At 42.9% G+C, this 16,854-nt stretch overlaps 1 protein-coding gene across 4 annotated transcripts in view; it reads left to right on the top strand.

Moving 5' to 3' along the window:
- Positions 1-16,854, top strand: part of LOC147020964 (ceramide transfer protein-like) — a 41,029-nt gene that overhangs the window by 9,181 nt on the left and 14,994 nt on the right. For all 4 annotated transcript variants that reach the window (XM_085890711.1, XM_085890709.1, XM_085890710.1 and 1 more), the window contains exons 2-7: positions 467-583; positions 830-940; positions 1,050-1,161; positions 3,059-3,201; positions 11,443-11,538; positions 12,439-12,531. In XM_085890711.1, the coding sequence (XP_085746837.1) occupies positions 467-583; positions 830-940; positions 1,050-1,161; positions 3,059-3,201; positions 11,443-11,538; positions 12,439-12,531 (672 nt within the window). The remainder of the gene's footprint in view (positions 1-466; positions 584-829; positions 941-1,049; positions 1,162-3,058; positions 3,202-11,442; positions 11,539-12,438; positions 12,532-16,854) is intronic.

The following is a 16,854-nucleotide window of genomic DNA, read 5'->3' as shown; positions in this document are numbered from 1 at the left end:
GTGGGTTAGTTTAACAATCCTTCCAGAGTGACAGGGTAAGATATAGTGAGATTTTTTTTGAGATCGAAGGACAGGTTCCAATTATCATCCAGCATCTAAACACTTCCAGAAAAGCAGTGTCAGGATGTTGGCGAGAGCTCGCCTCCTCTTCGTAAAGGACTCTGTGGGATCTTTAACATCTATCAACTAATGCCAGCAAGCTAGATACCCAGTTTAACGTTTCTCTGACAGTGAAAGTAGTTCTTAAATTAGCCTTGAGCTTAAAATTATATTATCCAACTCTTTAAAGATTCTTCCTTCAGCCAGATTTAAGCGACGAGTTAAATGGCCTCTCAGTGAGACCACAATATCCAGATTTTTAAAAGCAAATTGTTCATCGGCATCTTTTATCTTGACATTAACGATGCTTGCATTTTGTAAATACGACAAATTTGTCTCTCAGGTTGGCCTTGCCCGTGCCTTGCAGGTGTGTGACTTTGACAAGTGCAGGTTTGAAGTGAATTTCAGTGACTGCGTTTGGTACCTGCGTACTCAGGATGCTGAGAGCCGCCAGGCCTGGCTCACTGTGCTGGAGCAAGGCAAGGTGAGTGTAGCATGTTCACCAGAGAGAGAAAATGTCAACAACAACAAGAAGGAAAAATAAGTTGGAAAGTCAAGAGTTTGAACTTTCATCTCTAAAGTATCAATGTACAACGTTTTTGTGCAGACCAGTAATTCTTTGTTTTGACTTTCCCACACTGTATGTTATCAACTTGCATCTTCTTTTATTTCGAGAAACTCGATTGGCTTCTATCATAGCAAGACCTGATGTTGTTAAGCTGTGTATCAGGTGGAAGGAAACCCAGAGACTCAGCCTGTGCTGCACCGCTGTGGCCCATCTTTGTCTCTACTCTCGAGTGCTGGTTTGCTTTCTGCAACATCATCAACATCTTCCAACAAGGTTACTGCAATTGCTTGAAATTTGTGTCTCGAGCGGCGTGCGCGTGCTTGCTCGTGCCATTTTTTTTGACTGCTCTTTGCGTCATGTGCCTTGTTCCATTGATTCACAGAAGTTCTGTGCCTTGAAAGAAAAGTTGGCTGATCTGGAGACCTTTCGTGACGTCGTCTGGAAGCAGTTTGATGTTCTGCAGAAACACTTTGATCAAATGGGAAGCAATGATGGTGAGGTTTTTTTTACAATATGCATCCTCACCGAGCATGTTTATGCATACTGGTCCCATCTATGCATTTGGCTCTTATTCACCTGCAATGGCTATGAATGGTCAATTTAATGATTTTGCAAAGAAGTGTCCCCCCCCCCTTTTTTTTTGTTTTTTGAAAAAAATTATCTTGCAGGAATACCTGTTAGCCAATACCGTGTCTTGTACGAGGGTGGTTCAAGGTTTACCTCCACTTTTTGTTACTTACCATTTGCAAATATATGTTCTGACTCTCATCTCCTTTTTAACCTTTTAACCTTTTAACCTTTTAACCTTTTAACCTTTGAACCTTTTAACCTTTTAACCTTTTAACCTTTTAACCCCACTCAAATGCTTTCCTGTGCATGAGTGTTCTGTATTAATAAGCGGCACAACTAAATATCCTGTGCATTTCAGCTGGTTTGCCATTTTCGTTCACAAAAAACTTAATTATATGACACTGCCATTCTTTTACAGTCCTGATAGGATGGTGCAGAGGTAGTTGAGCACTCTTACCTTTGAGCTTATCAAGTCCGGGTCGATTACCCCGACCCGATTATCAAATTGTCAGATTGGTGTCTCACAGGCACGATGTTGCACATCACAAACTGTGCTGTCCCTCAGATGGACATGAAGCTCTGTGTTCCGTCTGTGGGATGTCTAACGTCTTCCATCTAATACTAGCAGTGTGATTCCTCCGGAGTACACAGGTTACCCTGAACAAATTACAAATTGCTCCCACCTTCCATCAGGTCAGTCAGTTTGTGAAACACTTGTGACGATTTTGTGGCTGACCCCACAAGGTGGGATTAGTTGGGGCTGTTAAAATAGTCGTACATGTAATGGATGGCGTAGGCGCATGCTGCATAGATTGAGGGTTTCCATTGGTGTGATCTTTTACTCCCAAATGACCCCTTTCCCAAGCACTCCTTTTTTCCAGGTTATTCTGTCCCCCCCCCTCCCCCCTCCTTTTCCCATTTGCATTTGTTAGTTGTCAGTTGGTTTGTACCTTTTCTGTTTCATCCTGACCTTCCCCTTTCTCTTCTTGCTGTGTTTTATTCAGCCTGTATGCAGCTTCTTATGCACACCATGTGTCCTCCCCCCCTCACCTTCTTGATCTCCCTCTCACCTCTACTCTGCTGTTGGTGTTTCCTCCTTCCCATTTTTTCCCTTCCATTCTGCTTTAGGTCTTCCACGAGCCTCGATCATGAATCTAAAATAAATAAATAAACTACTACCATTTAGAGGTAGTCATTGTGTCATCCTTTTACAATTGTCAAACTGTCTGCCAGAGGTGGCTACCCCATTGATCGGCCTGGAAAAGAGAGAGAGAGACAGAGACAGAGACAGAGACAGAGACATGGATTAGGGAAAAACAGTTGGACATGAACCCATGCATGCATCACAACACAAGAGAAATGAAATCCATGAGGTGCAGGAATTTGCTGAGCATGTCAGTGGGTAACTCGTCAAAAACCATGGTGGGTTGTTAACCTCCACACAGCTAAGGCTAACTAATTTCTCCCCAGCTTAAAATCCATCCAAGGGGACAGCACACTAAACGATGCAACCAACTTCTTGAAAATTATCAGGGCGATAGTTTATCGATGGATGAGATCAACAGAGCGTCGTCGATTGAGGTATGCTAACCGCCGTGGGAAGCAAGGAGAAGCTGCCCTTTTGGGCGGTCACCCTTCCTTTGGAGCAAAAGAGGAGTTTATCCTTTGTTTGGGCATTTCACCAAGATTAGACAGCTCAAAGGTAAGTTTTATGTTTGTTGATCCTTGTCCCCCTGTTTTTCTGCTCTTCCATGAGTTGATACCCGTTTTGTTTTGTTTCAACTTCAAGAGTGTGTAAATGCAATCATTTGGATTTTTCAGATTTTACAAAAGGTCAACGGACAGATTTTCGAGGAGAAGCCATTGCATTCAAAGAAACGATCACAGGGATCTTGGAAACGGTCTCCTATTGCATTGAACTCGTGGGAAAACCTCAAGAGGATTGGCAACATCGGTTGGAGAGGGTAAGTAAGAAAAGAAACCCAACATATCTCAACGTATTGTTCTGCAAACGAGAATTTCTATGTTTTATTGTGATGTTTTGCTTTGATTGAGTGAAGTTTATTCATGATGTAAACATTGTGATTATGGGACTTAGAATTTCGTAAATGCACAATCATTATTGTTTTGTCAAATGATCATTTAGTATTCGCAATGTTATTTGGGACCCTCAAATTCAGGACCCTAAGACCCTAAGCCAGCCACCTGAGCCGCGAAACCAACACCTGGCTAGATAAATGTGAACTGGGGATTATTGATTTTAGTGGGACAACCCTGACTCTAGCAGGTGGAATAGCCTTAAAATGCCTGTTTTTTATTTTTTGAAATTAATTTTATTGAAAAGGCATGTAATGAGAAACCCACGAGGGGTCAGAAGCAGTCATTGCTGTTGGACACAGTTGAGTTGGCAGGGCAGGGATTCGCCCATGCAAGTGGAATCATGCCGGAACAAATTATGGTCTTGGAGCCATGGGCAGCCATGTGATTAGCCCTTGAGATGCGAATGGTGTGCCTGGGACACCACCATGGATATGCATGGGAGACGGGGAGAGAGTAGGAAAATGACAGACTTGGAAAGGAAAGACTGACATGACAGTTTACAAATGTGTGTTTTTATTTTATTTAATTTTTTTAGCTCAGACAGTGCGATGAAGGAAGGAACACACCAGGGGGTCGTTCCAAAATTGCATAACGCTTTTTTTTTGCTCAAATCTGACACCTCCCACCCCCTGTGTAACTCTCCATAACACTTCACCAGACATTCCCGAAGATATTACATAACGCTTAAAGACCGTCCCAGGAGTGGTGGCAAGCTGACCAGGTGTCCCATATTTCTATCCAGGATCATCCCATTTTTGTTTTTTTTTTGCCCAAATGTCATGCATCCCATTTTGTACCTTCCCGGGATGCTATTTATCCCGTTTTTTTTTTTTTCAGTTCAATGAACAATATTTAAAAGAGGAAAGGCAGCACAGTATCCCGTGAACAAGACCACCCAGCAGTTGGAAATCCTGTTTTGCCATCATACGTCTAATCGCTTGGAGTGATATCATCATTACTAAATATGTTAAATTGCTTTCATTTGCAAATAAGATTAGGTGTCTGTAGGGGGGGGAAAAACAAAACAAACCGATGATCGAATAGTCATCAAAAATTGCACCAACCATATCCTCTTGAGAAAGTTCAGTCACTCATACTCCTGGGTCTCACAATCAGCCATGATATTTCTTGGGCAAACTGCATTTCAAAGTAGGCCTCCAAAGCCAGTAGCCGTCTGGGCATCCTCCATCGTACAAAGTCCTTCCTTGGCACACCTGAACTCCTATCCACCTACAAGGTCTTCGTCTGCAGCTTGATGGAGTATTGCTCTACCCTCTGGTCTGGCTTCCCTGCCTCACACCTTGCTCAGCTTGACACCATGGAAACCAACACCTTCAAGGTCATTGGAATCTCCTGTGCTGAGGCTGAGTTCATGGGCCTATCACTTTTACATCGCAGACAGGTCTGTGGTCTCTGTCTTCTACCGCCTCTTCTCTGGTCTTGCACCCTGTGCTTTGTCCACCCCCCCCCCATGTTTCTGCAGAGCACGCACGGTCCATCATAAACCCCCTTCTGGTGACACTACCTAAATCCAAGATTACAGCTCACCTCCACTCATTTGTTGCTTTTATTTTTTTTTCCTGCCTGGGGAACCAACCTCCTCATTCTCTTCAATGGCATTCTTCTCTCCAGGTCTTCAAGACCGATGTTCACCACCATCTCAAATCATCCCCAATCCAAAAACCATGATCCTTTTTCCCTTGCTAACCCCCACACCCCACCCCGAGCCCTTCTCCTTCCAAACTTCCAGTTTTTTTTTCTTCCTGTGAGCTTCCTTCTTTATTCATCTCATCCTCTCCTGCCCCCCATTCCTCACCACATCCATTGTTTGTCCAAGTCTCCCTCTATCTTGGCCTTCAACTCTGTTGTTGGTGTTTCCCTCCACTTTCTACTGTTCCTTTCGTCATGTTCCCTCCTGATCCGTTCAGTGTACTAACACTAGCTCTTTCATGAGCCTCGACTATGTGTACAAAAAAAAAACCTCATTGATTTTGTCCTTCAGCAATTTACATTTCATTATTTCTTTATAACATTTATTCGTACGGATCTTGGTGATTATAAAAAAAAAACATGTTGAAATTCCTACAATTTAAAGGACATGAATATACAAAATGTAACGTCTTCTCAGAGAAGTGACGTCACTTTTTCATCCGTCACCAGCTTACAGCGAGATATTTAATGATGAAAGTATCTCCTTATAATTGCTGCATAGGATCTGCATGACCCCAATTGGTGTAGAGGGGTGTTTTTATCTTTGCCGGTTGTCTTGGGGGTGAGTGGGGGAGAAGGGATGTCTTTGGGGTGAGTGGCAATACACCCCCCCCTCCCCAAGCATTATGGAACTTTTGAATGCCCCCTCTCAGGGGAGAGATGTTCATCAAATTGCTTCGCTGGGTTTCCATCACCTTGTGCCATTTTCAATTGTCCTTCAAAACAAGGATGTTCTCGGAGGTTCATCAGATCCTCATCTTCAGAGGGAACCATTGTAGTTATTTAGTGCTTCCCTTTCTACAGAACTGTTTCTACAAGGCTTATGACCCGTTGTACTGTTTATTGCGATGATGGTGGCCTGCAGCAAAGTGGAAGTGTTCCCCATGGCAAGGCTGATGCCATAAATCCAAATGGGTATGCTTTGCACAAGCACCAAACAAAGCAGAAACAAAGTTTCTTAGCAGCACTGCGTTATGCAGAACTTGAAACATTGGTTGACGACTGTCCCTTCGATTACTTTCTTGGTAAGGATAGGTTAAGGTAATTTGGGTAAAGTGTGTAAATTGTAAGTAAATGGTTGGTTTTCTATCACCGGCGTTAGTAGTACGAGTCCTGTTTGACTAGTGTTTGGTTGAATGGCCTGTTTACCGCAACCACTCGGAATCTGGGCCGCAACCAGCTCTGTCTCGGCTGTGGTGGCCTGATTGCACTCAGTGGGTTATCGTGACCCTCGAGTACACGACGATGTTCAGTTTCTCGAATGATTGACCGTCAAATCATTGATATCTTTCATTGGCCTCACAAAGGTTTACACACAAACACATGGGTGTAAAGAGCAGCTGTACGATTTGGAGCCAAAATAAACAAGGTGACAAGTACAAAACGTCAGGGTGAGGTGTGAACTTCGTCATGTGAATTTAACTGCCATCTTGATAAAGGAGACTCCAGAGGGGCAACAATCGACTATCTCGAAGGAATTGTTTCCGCAGTCCTGATGGTCCAAACAATCTGTCATTCGATTGCAAGGTCTGCCGAGTGATGAATCCTTGCAATTGCAATAACAAAAATCTACTTTACAGGTGAACTGTTAACCAAATCTCATGGTCACAAATAAATACATAAACAAAGCCAGCACATTTTAGTCCAAGAGCATTAGGTCAAAATAGGCCCTAACCTGGACATTTTTGGTAACAAGCTGATTTTTTTCAGGATAGGTCCAGGAATATGTCTAGAATAACATACTAAAAGTCCTCATAAATCCTCCTTGAGCGTTTTCCGCAATCCAAGATGGCGTCCAAAATGGCCGCCTCTTCTGTTTTTCTCATAACTTTGCAAGCAGGTTTCCCCAAAACACACTTTAAATGTCTACATATATGTTTTGAAGTATGAGGAACTCATTAGAATACATCTTAAGAGATGCTGAAGCACGCAAGTACCAATAAGACCTCTTGAGTTCTTCCAAAAGTCCAGGCAGAAGCAGACGCCGACACCCTGATTGTCTCCACAGCACTAGCACTGACAGAGTCAGAACATGTGCCAGTTGCTGTCGTTGGTACGGACACAGACTTACTGGTAATGCTAGTTGCTCGGGCAACCTCTTCCACAGATGTGTACATGCTATGCCGCAGTAATCCTGTCACGGTCTTCAACATTCATGAGATTCAGCATGCCATAGGGGACACAAGAAATCACTTGATGTTTCTTCATGCTGTGACGGGATGTGACACGGTCTCTGCGATCTATCGTCAGGGCAAGCGTAAAGCTTTCAACATGGTGCACAAGAAGCGGGACTACGACTTGCTGGATACCTTCACAAACAGTGGAAGCACCCATGACGAGGTGGAAAAAGCTGGGTAAGGCTTCATTCTTAAGCTTTATGGAGCCAGCAGTTTTGAATCTCTTGATGACTACCGTCACATCGCATACAAACGGGCAATCGGTCGCAGTTCCCTGAGTTCATCATTTCAGCTAGAAAGTCTACCTCCAACTAGTGCTGCAGCAAAGCAACATTCATATCGCGCCTATCTTACCATCCAGGAATGGATGGGTAACTCCTTATCTCCAACAGAATGGGGCTGGCGATTTCAGGACGGGACTCTTACCCCGGTAGAAACAGACATTGCTGTTGCACCCGACACTTTGCTGAACATGGTGGCATGTGGGTGTAAACCAGATGGTTGCAGAAGCATGACATGTAGCTGCAAGAAACTTGGGCTCTTTTGTACCTCAATGTGCAGTAAATGCAGTGGTCTCAATTGCAACAATACAGCACCAACTCTTATAGATGCCGACGATGATATTACCCCAACTTCAGAGGACATCAACATTGAAGATACAGCATCCGACGATGAAGACAATGACTGATGCAACTAGGTGTGTGCATGCGTAAGGTAAAGATTCATCTGAAACTTTTGAGGTTTGAATCTCTAGCATGATCTTGTTTTGAATGTCTTTGCCTCTTGAAACAGGCTAAAACAGCAGTGTGTTGATAAGTGGCGGACATTTTGAGCACCATTTGAATTTCAGAAAGAACTTCAGCGGTTTTATTGTTTCCTTTGTACTTCAAAGTATCTGAATGAGTTCCTTATTTCTCAAGACATAATATATTTAGAGATTTAAAGTGCATATTGAGGTAACTTAGTCACAGGGTCATGAGAAAAACAGGAAATTGCAACCATCTTTGGCGCCATTTTGGATTTTGGGACTAGTTCAAGTAGTTTTATTGGTATAGATATATTGTATTGAGTTCCTTATACTTCAAAACATATGTGTAGACATTTAAAATGTGTTATAGGTAAACCTACTTGCAAAGTTATGAGAAAAACAGGAAATGGCGGCCATTTTGGATTGCAGAAAATGCTCAAGGAGGATTCATGAGGACTTTTAGTCTGTTATTTCACACACATTCCTGGACCTTTCCTGAAAAAATCAGCTTGTTACCAAAAATGTCCAGGTTAAACCCTAATGCTCTTGGACTATTTCCAGAAAAGGAAAGACTGTGTAGTGCAGTACTTTATTTTACTACTTTATGATTTACAATACCATACTCTCCACAGAGCGTTTGTGCTGCTGAAGCAGTTTCTTGACAATCCATCTCAGATCTCTCGTCAGAATCCAAGTCTCACATCCGTAGAGCAAGACTGGAAGCACTAATGACCGGAAGACTCAGACTTTATTCGTCCTGCATAGGTACTGATAGCGCCACACCCAATGATCAAGTGAATCCATGACTTCCCAGGTCCGACCCAGACGTCTGTTGACCTCTGGCTCACAGTCATTGCTGCTGTGTATGCTTCCTTCATGTTGCGGAGTTTTTGCTGCTTTGGATTTTTGGTATTCCTTGTTTTTTGTCTTCTTTGTGTACTCCTATCTTCCTGTCCTGCCTTTCTTCTTTTTGTATCTTTCTTCTTCTATCTGCTTCTTCTTCCTTTCTTCTGTGTTCCTTTTTCTGCCTTTCTTCTCTTTCCTCTTTTTTTTCCTTCTTCTCCAGCACTGAAGATTTCACATCACATTTTATCACAGTGCTTAACATTATTTTTTTTCATCCTTGTAGAGCTTCAGGATGGACATTGTTGCATGTTTCTCCATGTGAAGCCAAGATGAAAAGGTTTTTGCCATTGCCAAGTCTGGAACAACCAACAGAGTTGGCCTTGAGAAAAGCATGGGCTTTGCAGGTCGAAGTCGACAACTTTGAGCGATTGTCCTTGTGCCTTGTTGATGCTCATGGCAAAACTGAGGTGGACAGGAAACTTTCCAGATTGAAATGGCAAGTCAGAGGGGATGATTGGAATGTGTGGAATGAAGACATCCCATCCTGCTGCATGGCCAGTCATGATTGTGGTTTCAATGACATGTGGCATAAGCTTCGTGACAGCCAAACGTGTTCCATTGCAGAGTGGTGGTGGGTCCAGATTCCTGAGAAGCATAATGGGTGCACCAATGTTGAGCTCCAGATTGTGAGGATACACACCTGGTGGTTCCAGCGAGTTAATAAATTATGTGGAGTAGTGGACTGCTTCATTTGTGTCTGGCACAGTGTCAACCGACTTGTACGTTTGCATCGTGCCAGATAACTATCCACAGCAGATGAATGATCCATTAGAAGCACTCGCATATTCGTCATGAGGCTGAGTCACTAAATGTTGTTCCACATGTATGAGGCTTTGGGGCAAGCCTGCAGTTCATCAGCTTTGGTTCCATGTGGAATTGGAATAACTGTCAGTGTCTGTCGAAAATCCCCAGCCAACACCAGAGTCACTCCACCCATTCTTCTATCATTATGTTGAAGATCTTGCAGCATTTGATCAAGAGCCTCTATGGCAGCTTTGTGAGACATTGTACATTCATCCCAGACAATGAGCCGGCACTCCTGCAGTAGCTTAGCTTTTCCAGCACCCCTGCCAATGTTTCAGGTTGGTGCCTCCATACTTGCCAGATTTAAGGGTAACTTGAAGACTGAGTGAGCTGTTCTTCCTCCTATCAACAGTGTGGCAGCAATGCCTGATGATGCCACTGAAAGGGCAATCAATGCTTCTCTACCGGATTTTTGCCAAAAGAAGATTGATGAGAAACGTTTTGCCAGTTCAACCGGGAGCATCCAGTAAGAAAGTTCCACCACCACCATTGAAAACGGCTTGTGTAATCTTATTGAAGGCTTCTCTTTGGTCTGGAACCAGACATGGCTCATTCTCCTGAATGTATTCAGCAAGCTGTTCCATGTTGTAGGTGGTCTCTCTCAAAATTTCATTTTTGAGCTCATTGTTATTGTGTTGTTGAGAGTCAGGAAGGCCACAAGTTTTGAGGTCAGAGCCACCCAAAGCCTTGATCTTGTATTCAGTGATAATGGGAGTTTCATCTAAGATGGTATCACTGTTGTCCAGTTCCAGGTTAGGATTTTGCACTTGTGTGTGAAGCAAAATGTCCTCTGCCAGCTTCTCCTTGTGGTTGTCCCATCGTTGTTGAGGATTTGGCATGGCACATGTCTGCAAAATGATGGCAAACAGGTTTCGCAGCATCCATGTCGATCAAGTTGCAGCTGCCTCCTCCAATGTGCTGTTCCAGTGTGTATCATCATCCTTTAGGAGGAGTCTGAGCTGGCAAGCCTGTTTGTAAGTTTCACAGATTGTGGCATCCACTGTTCGCAAGTCCTCAAATTATGTTGGACCTTTGACCTCATGCAGAATCAGTCTCAGATAAAAGCATTCAAAATTATTAGGATGGTCAGTGTACACACGGACAAGTACATCACTGGCTTTGATGTCTGGCTGGTCTGGTACAGTTTGTCGTGCTTTGTGGCGAGCTCACTTCTTGCTGCCAACATTCCATGTGTATAACTTGGGTATCTGATGATATCAGGAAGGGCATCCGGCGTAAAACCTGTGCCAAATCAGTATGCGGATCATAACGGATGATCCGCTGTGGCGAACCCAAACGGGAGCAGCCGAAAGAAGAACAACAACAGGGAGGCCTTAAGTGTTTATTTGTCTTGGTGTCCCACTTTTTGAAAAAAAAAAACTAATTTGCTTTCATTATGAGGCCGAATTTCAAGTGCTAATATTACGAGTTAGTTATACGGGCAACCGTCAGCAATCTTCGATCACAGCCCTCAAGTTTTCTCTGAATTACAAACAATGCTCGACACCAACAGTGTTCAGTTTCCTGCGAGCGTGAACAGACGTAGGTTTCTCGGTAATGCTCCCCCTTCTAAACCAAAAGTCCAGGTTCTTATGAAAACTTGAATTAGGACCGAGTGTGAAAGGGACTTTACAGCAACTTGTAACTTACCCGATGCAAAAGTTGCTGACGAGACGATCAAGAAAGATGTTGTTTCGCACTTCAAATGGTGAACTAATTCCACTGTTGTTGTTTTTGTTTGTTTTTTTCTCTTCACACAGGAAAGTTCCAACGGCGTAATCAAAGAGGATGAATTTTTTGATGCTGTGGATGTTGCTTTGGACAAGCAGGACAAACAGGACAAGCTGGATCAGCAGGTAAAAAGCTACAAAAGTTGCATAAAACAAAGAATCCAAGGAAATGTCTTTGAAGCCTAAAATGAAAGGTTATTCGGTGTTTTCAAGAAATCATGAGCCTTACCAATGGATGTGTTCACTCAGAGACTTCATGTTCATTATCTATCAGCCTTTCGTTGCTTCGACTAAATTGTACGTGAATTGAGACAAGTTTGTGACATAGATGATAAAATGGTATCCAATATGACCTGATTGTTATTTGTCATGAGAATTCCTCTGACATTGGTTTGAAAATACCATGTGCAATCAGGTTTTGTACTTTGTTCAACACATCTTTCCTCCAAGTCGGAGGGTGCTTCATATTTGACCAAAACTTTTGTTTCAACTTGTAGCTTGAAATATTCTTACAAAAACCAGACCTGCATTGCTTTTCAAGGTGTTCTTAAGCTTTGGATATGTCCCATTGGAGTGGAAAATGGTTGGTAGGATGGCCGAGACTCGAGATATGCACATTCACCTCCAAGCTCTCCAGCTTGGATTCAAATCTAGACTCAACTCGAAACTGTCATCCTGATGTTTCGCGGGCAGGGCGATTCATCACTGCGTGTGTGCCGTCCCTCGGATGGACGTTTAACTAGGCGTCCTGTCTGCCAGCATTACTTGGTGAAGGCTTATCTTGTTCACTTAGTCCTTTCATCAAAAAATTAACTGAGCAGAGCGAACGGACTCAACAAGTTGTCTTCACCGTGGTAAACAGGGTTTTACTAATCGTAGAAAACGTGTGGGATGCTCAATCTGATCGTCTTGATGTGAGCCGTATGAACATTACCAAACATAATTTTACTTTACGAAGCAATAAAAAGTGAACCAGAAATGAATTTTCATTTTTAAAATGGCATTTTTGTATTTCTTTCATCACAGCATAAATCGGGGCACACCTCTTATACATGTGCAGCTGCACCGATTCCATCTAATGCCTTGTCCAACACTGCGAAGCATCGATTTACTGAGCAGGTGAGTTGTATTGCTCTGCCAATGGCAGTGCATTGCACACTATTGATCCTGTTTTTCACTTTGGAAAGCTTCTTCCAAAAAAAAAAAGTGAGTTTGCCCTTGATCAACTGCACTTTTGCTTCTCATCTCTTCTGTTGTCAATCCTGTATCAGATCGACTCGCAAGAAGAAACTCCACTCTTCTCGAAGCAAATCATTTATCCTTGTCACTGTAATTGTGTTATCTTACTGGCTGTCTATCCGCGTGAGGCTTTGTCCTTCAGTTTCTGTTGATGAGATGAGGGGTTAACGAGGGTACAAAAGTTCATGGTTTTGGATTGGGGATGATCTGAGATGGTTGGAAACAGTTGTCTTGAAGACCTGGAGGGAAGAATGAGATTGATGAGGATGTGGAAGTTGGTTCCACATGTGGGAAGAAAGAGGAATGAATGAGTGGAGGTGAATAGTGATCCGAGATTTAGGTCGTTTCTTCAGAAGGGGGTTGATGGTGGACCGTGTGTGCCATGCAGGAATCCCCTGGGATGGGAGGGGGGTGGTTGGGGGAGGGATAGAACGACGAAGCACAGAAAGAGCACAGAGGGTGCAAGACCAGAAAGGAGGTGGAAGAGAACAGAGACCACTGACCTGTCTGTGATGGCGAAGTGATAGACCCAAAGACTCAGCTTCATCGCGGGAGATTCCAATAATCTTAATGGCCTTGGTTTCCACTGCGTTACGTTGAGCAAGGTGTGAGGCAGGGAGAGTCGTCCTCCATTAAGCTGCGGATGACGGCCTTGTAGGTGGATAGGAGTCCAGGTGTGCCAAGGAAAGACTTCTTCGCCAGTATTGCTTTTTAAACTCTTCCTCATGTCTGAGTTTGGCATTCTTTCCTTCAGACACAATTCGTTAATCCATTGTATCATTCACATCTCTCTTCTTTGCATTTATTTTCGCATCTTTGATCCACAGTGCCCACGTCCCACCTCCATACATCAATATCTGTCTGATTTGGCTTTATAAGCTGTACCTTCCATAACACTCCAAAACCCCTCAACTATAATGTACCCTTATGTGGAACTAGTCAGAAAAATTTCCTTTCTAATTCCATATTGAAGAAGAAAATAGCAATCAGAGATTGCAGACCCTCGCCAGGACTTCTTTTGTGTGGTGTTTGTGTACTGGTGTGTTACGTAATTGAGGCATAATTAAAACTGCCACTTTATAACTGCTCGCAATGATGACCGGGTACCAAGACATCCCGTATTGATGTAACCCCGCTTTGATCGGACACCTGACCCTGACCCTTGACGTCTTTTTATTGTTATTCAATTGAATTCAGATTGGGATTAAAATAAATTCAATTCAAATCAAATGGAAGACCAAATCGGTGCAGTCCTGCATTGGAGTAATCAGAAGGAACGTGAATAAGCAAAAAACAAAGATGAAGTGATCAGGAGAAACCTGGATAAGATTCACATTTCAGCTGCAACTCGTCTACCCTCAAACCCATCCAGGCACAGCCAAGTGAGCCTTATTCAAAAATAAATAAATAAACCCCAAAAAGAACCCATGTCAAAAAATTCTGGCTGCCAGACTATGCATCCGATCAAGTTGACATTTAAAAACATGTATTCCCCATCACTACGAGATCATAAATGTGAAATTTCACATCGATTGATTAAGCGGTTCCAAAGGAAACATTATTCAATATTTTTCTTCAATCCAATGTGGTTGCCAAACCATGTTGACCTATCAATTATTCCTTCAACTAGTACACCCATGTCTTGGTGGAACGCTTGTGTGAAGTTTCCCCTCGATTTGTCCAGCCATTCTGGAGAAGAAGAATTTTATGGGTTTTAGGGTAAATCCAATATGGCTGCCAAACTATGTGACCTTTGACATCTTGTGTTTGAACCTTTTTTTCCTCATGGATAGGCGGTCATACGTGTAAAGTTTCACCTCGATCTGTTTAGCCACTTCAGAGAAGATTTTTGAAGGTTTATTTAATTATTATTTTATTTTTTTAAACAATACGGCTGACAAATCACATGACCGATGACATCATCAATTTTTTTTTTCTGTGGACTATTTTATCCCGAGGTGACCCTCAATTTTCAAACTGATCAGATGTAACCTTCTACTTGGGCAATTATGACGTCATAAAAAAATCACGCTGATTCCCCCATGAGGAGTACTTGCCGTGTGCCAAGTTTCAATTTTTTCCTTGGTGCGGTTTCAGAGATAGAGGTCCAAAGATTGTTTTTTTTCCCCCGATTTTCTAACATGGCTGCCACACCACGTGACCTGTGACGTCATAATTATGATTAGAACATCTGCATGAGTAGTCGCACCTATGGTGGAAATTTTGTCTCAATCCGACAAGCAGTTGCGGAGAAAACCACGAAAGTTCTGTGCGGACAAACAAACAAACTGACAGAAACGGACCCAAACGCAATACCCTCTCCTTTGGCGAGGGTACACACAAACCTTTCTTGCATTGTTATGTCTCATTCTGATAACTCTGCCTCTCACATGTTAAGTTATTGGCATGATGCTGCCAATGAATACCTTGGACACCGTTTGGAGCTGGTGATATCGAAGGAAGGATTTACAGTGGCCTGCAAACGTATTCACCCCCTAACAATAATGCCACATTTAGATGAATTACAAATGATGTATAAACAATTTTTTTTTTTCCAAATGAACTTTTTTATTCATACCTGAAGAGACCAAGCGAAACACTGTTGTAGTTGAAGGGGTTACATGTCAGGAATACCTGTAAAAACATGCACAAATCAAAATTCACTGGTTATAAATATTTATCCCCGAAGGTCAGTACTTGGTGGAGAACCTTTGACAGCAATGACTGCTGCGAGTCTTTTTGGGTAGGCATCTACCAGCTTTGCATAGTGAGATGGTGAAATCTTTGCCATTCTTCATGTGAAAATTGCCTTTCGTTCCGCCAAGTTTGATGGGGATCGTCGATGGACTGCAAATCTTTCAAGTCTCGCCATAAATGTTCAATTGGGTTCAAGTCAGGACTTTGACTGGGCCACAAAAGAACATTTACTTTCTTCTTGTTTAGCTACTCCAGTGTGGCTGGTCAGCTGATGTGGTTTTAGAATGAAGCACGAGATTGGGGGTTCGAGTCTGGATTTCGGAAGCTAAGGATTTGAGAATGGACGTTTGAAAATAGCGGTCGGGACAAGTACGGGTGTCCAAAAATAAGGGTTTGCAAATGAGTTGTGAATACATAGTTGGAAAATGAAGGTTTAGAAATGAGGCTCAAATACGGAGTTGGAAAATTAATGTTTGGAAATAACAAAGAGAACAATGGGGAAGGTTCTTCCGACAATCACAATGCATCTCCCTTCCCCTGATACAAGCTGTTTAGTAAGAATGGGTAACCTAACTAAACAATCACAATGGAAATATCTAAACTCCAGGGTTATTTTATATGTTTGATGCAACTCCCCAGGGCTTTTCCACAACCACAACAATATATTATGATGCAATATCCATGAACTGATTCGATTTTGGCATCAAGAGGTGAAAGGTTAAAGGTCAGAGTCCATGATAGGTTTTCGTTTCTGCAATAACTTAAGAACGGCTGAAGGGATCTCAGTCAAACTTGGTATAAGTATGTGCAGGTAGTGGACAACAAAAATGAAAAGATGAATGTAAAATCCCTTCATGGGCCGTTGGGCCACCATGTACGGCCTGTATGCACCGTAGCAGAGTCCACCAGCGTCTGGTATTCTGCAGGAGGGATGTGGCACCATTCTTCCACGATTTAGTCAATTAACTCGCACCTGTTTGATGGAGGTGGAAAACGCTGTCTCAAGTGTCGTTCTGGAATATTCCATCAATGCTCTATTGGGTTCAGATCTCGTGACTGAGAAGGCAATGATGTATGGATAAAATCAGTGTCATGCTCATCAAACCAATGGGTGAGCACACGTGCTCTTGTGGATGGGGGCATTGTCATCTTGGAAGATACCCCTCCCAGTTGGAAAGAAATGCTGCAACAAGATGATCACTCAGAACCATTAAGTAGCGATCGGCATTGACCTTGCCTTTTTAAGGGAATGACTGCACCCCACAACATTACTGAACCACCTGAACTCTTCACTGTTGGAACCAAGCACTCAGGGTTGTCGAGTTCTTTAGGATGGTGCCACACGTGCACTCGTCCGTTTGTCGAGAACATGGCGAAGGATGATTCATCTGATTGTATCACATTTCTCCACTGCTCGGTAATCCATTGCCTGGCTGTTTGCACCGCTGGATTTGCAAATGTGCATTGCCAGGTGTGATGAGTAGTTTGTGGACTGCAACCTGGCTA

This window comes from Eptatretus burgeri, chromosome 8, assembly GCF_056783735.1.
Source record: "Eptatretus burgeri isolate ZD-2024b chromosome 8, Ebu_testis_v1, whole genome shotgun sequence".
Lineage (NCBI taxonomy): Eukaryota > Metazoa > Chordata > Myxini > Myxiniformes > Myxinidae > Eptatretus > Eptatretus burgeri.
Note: the sequence above shows the minus strand (reverse complement) of the source record. Positions and strands in the feature narration are given on the sequence as shown.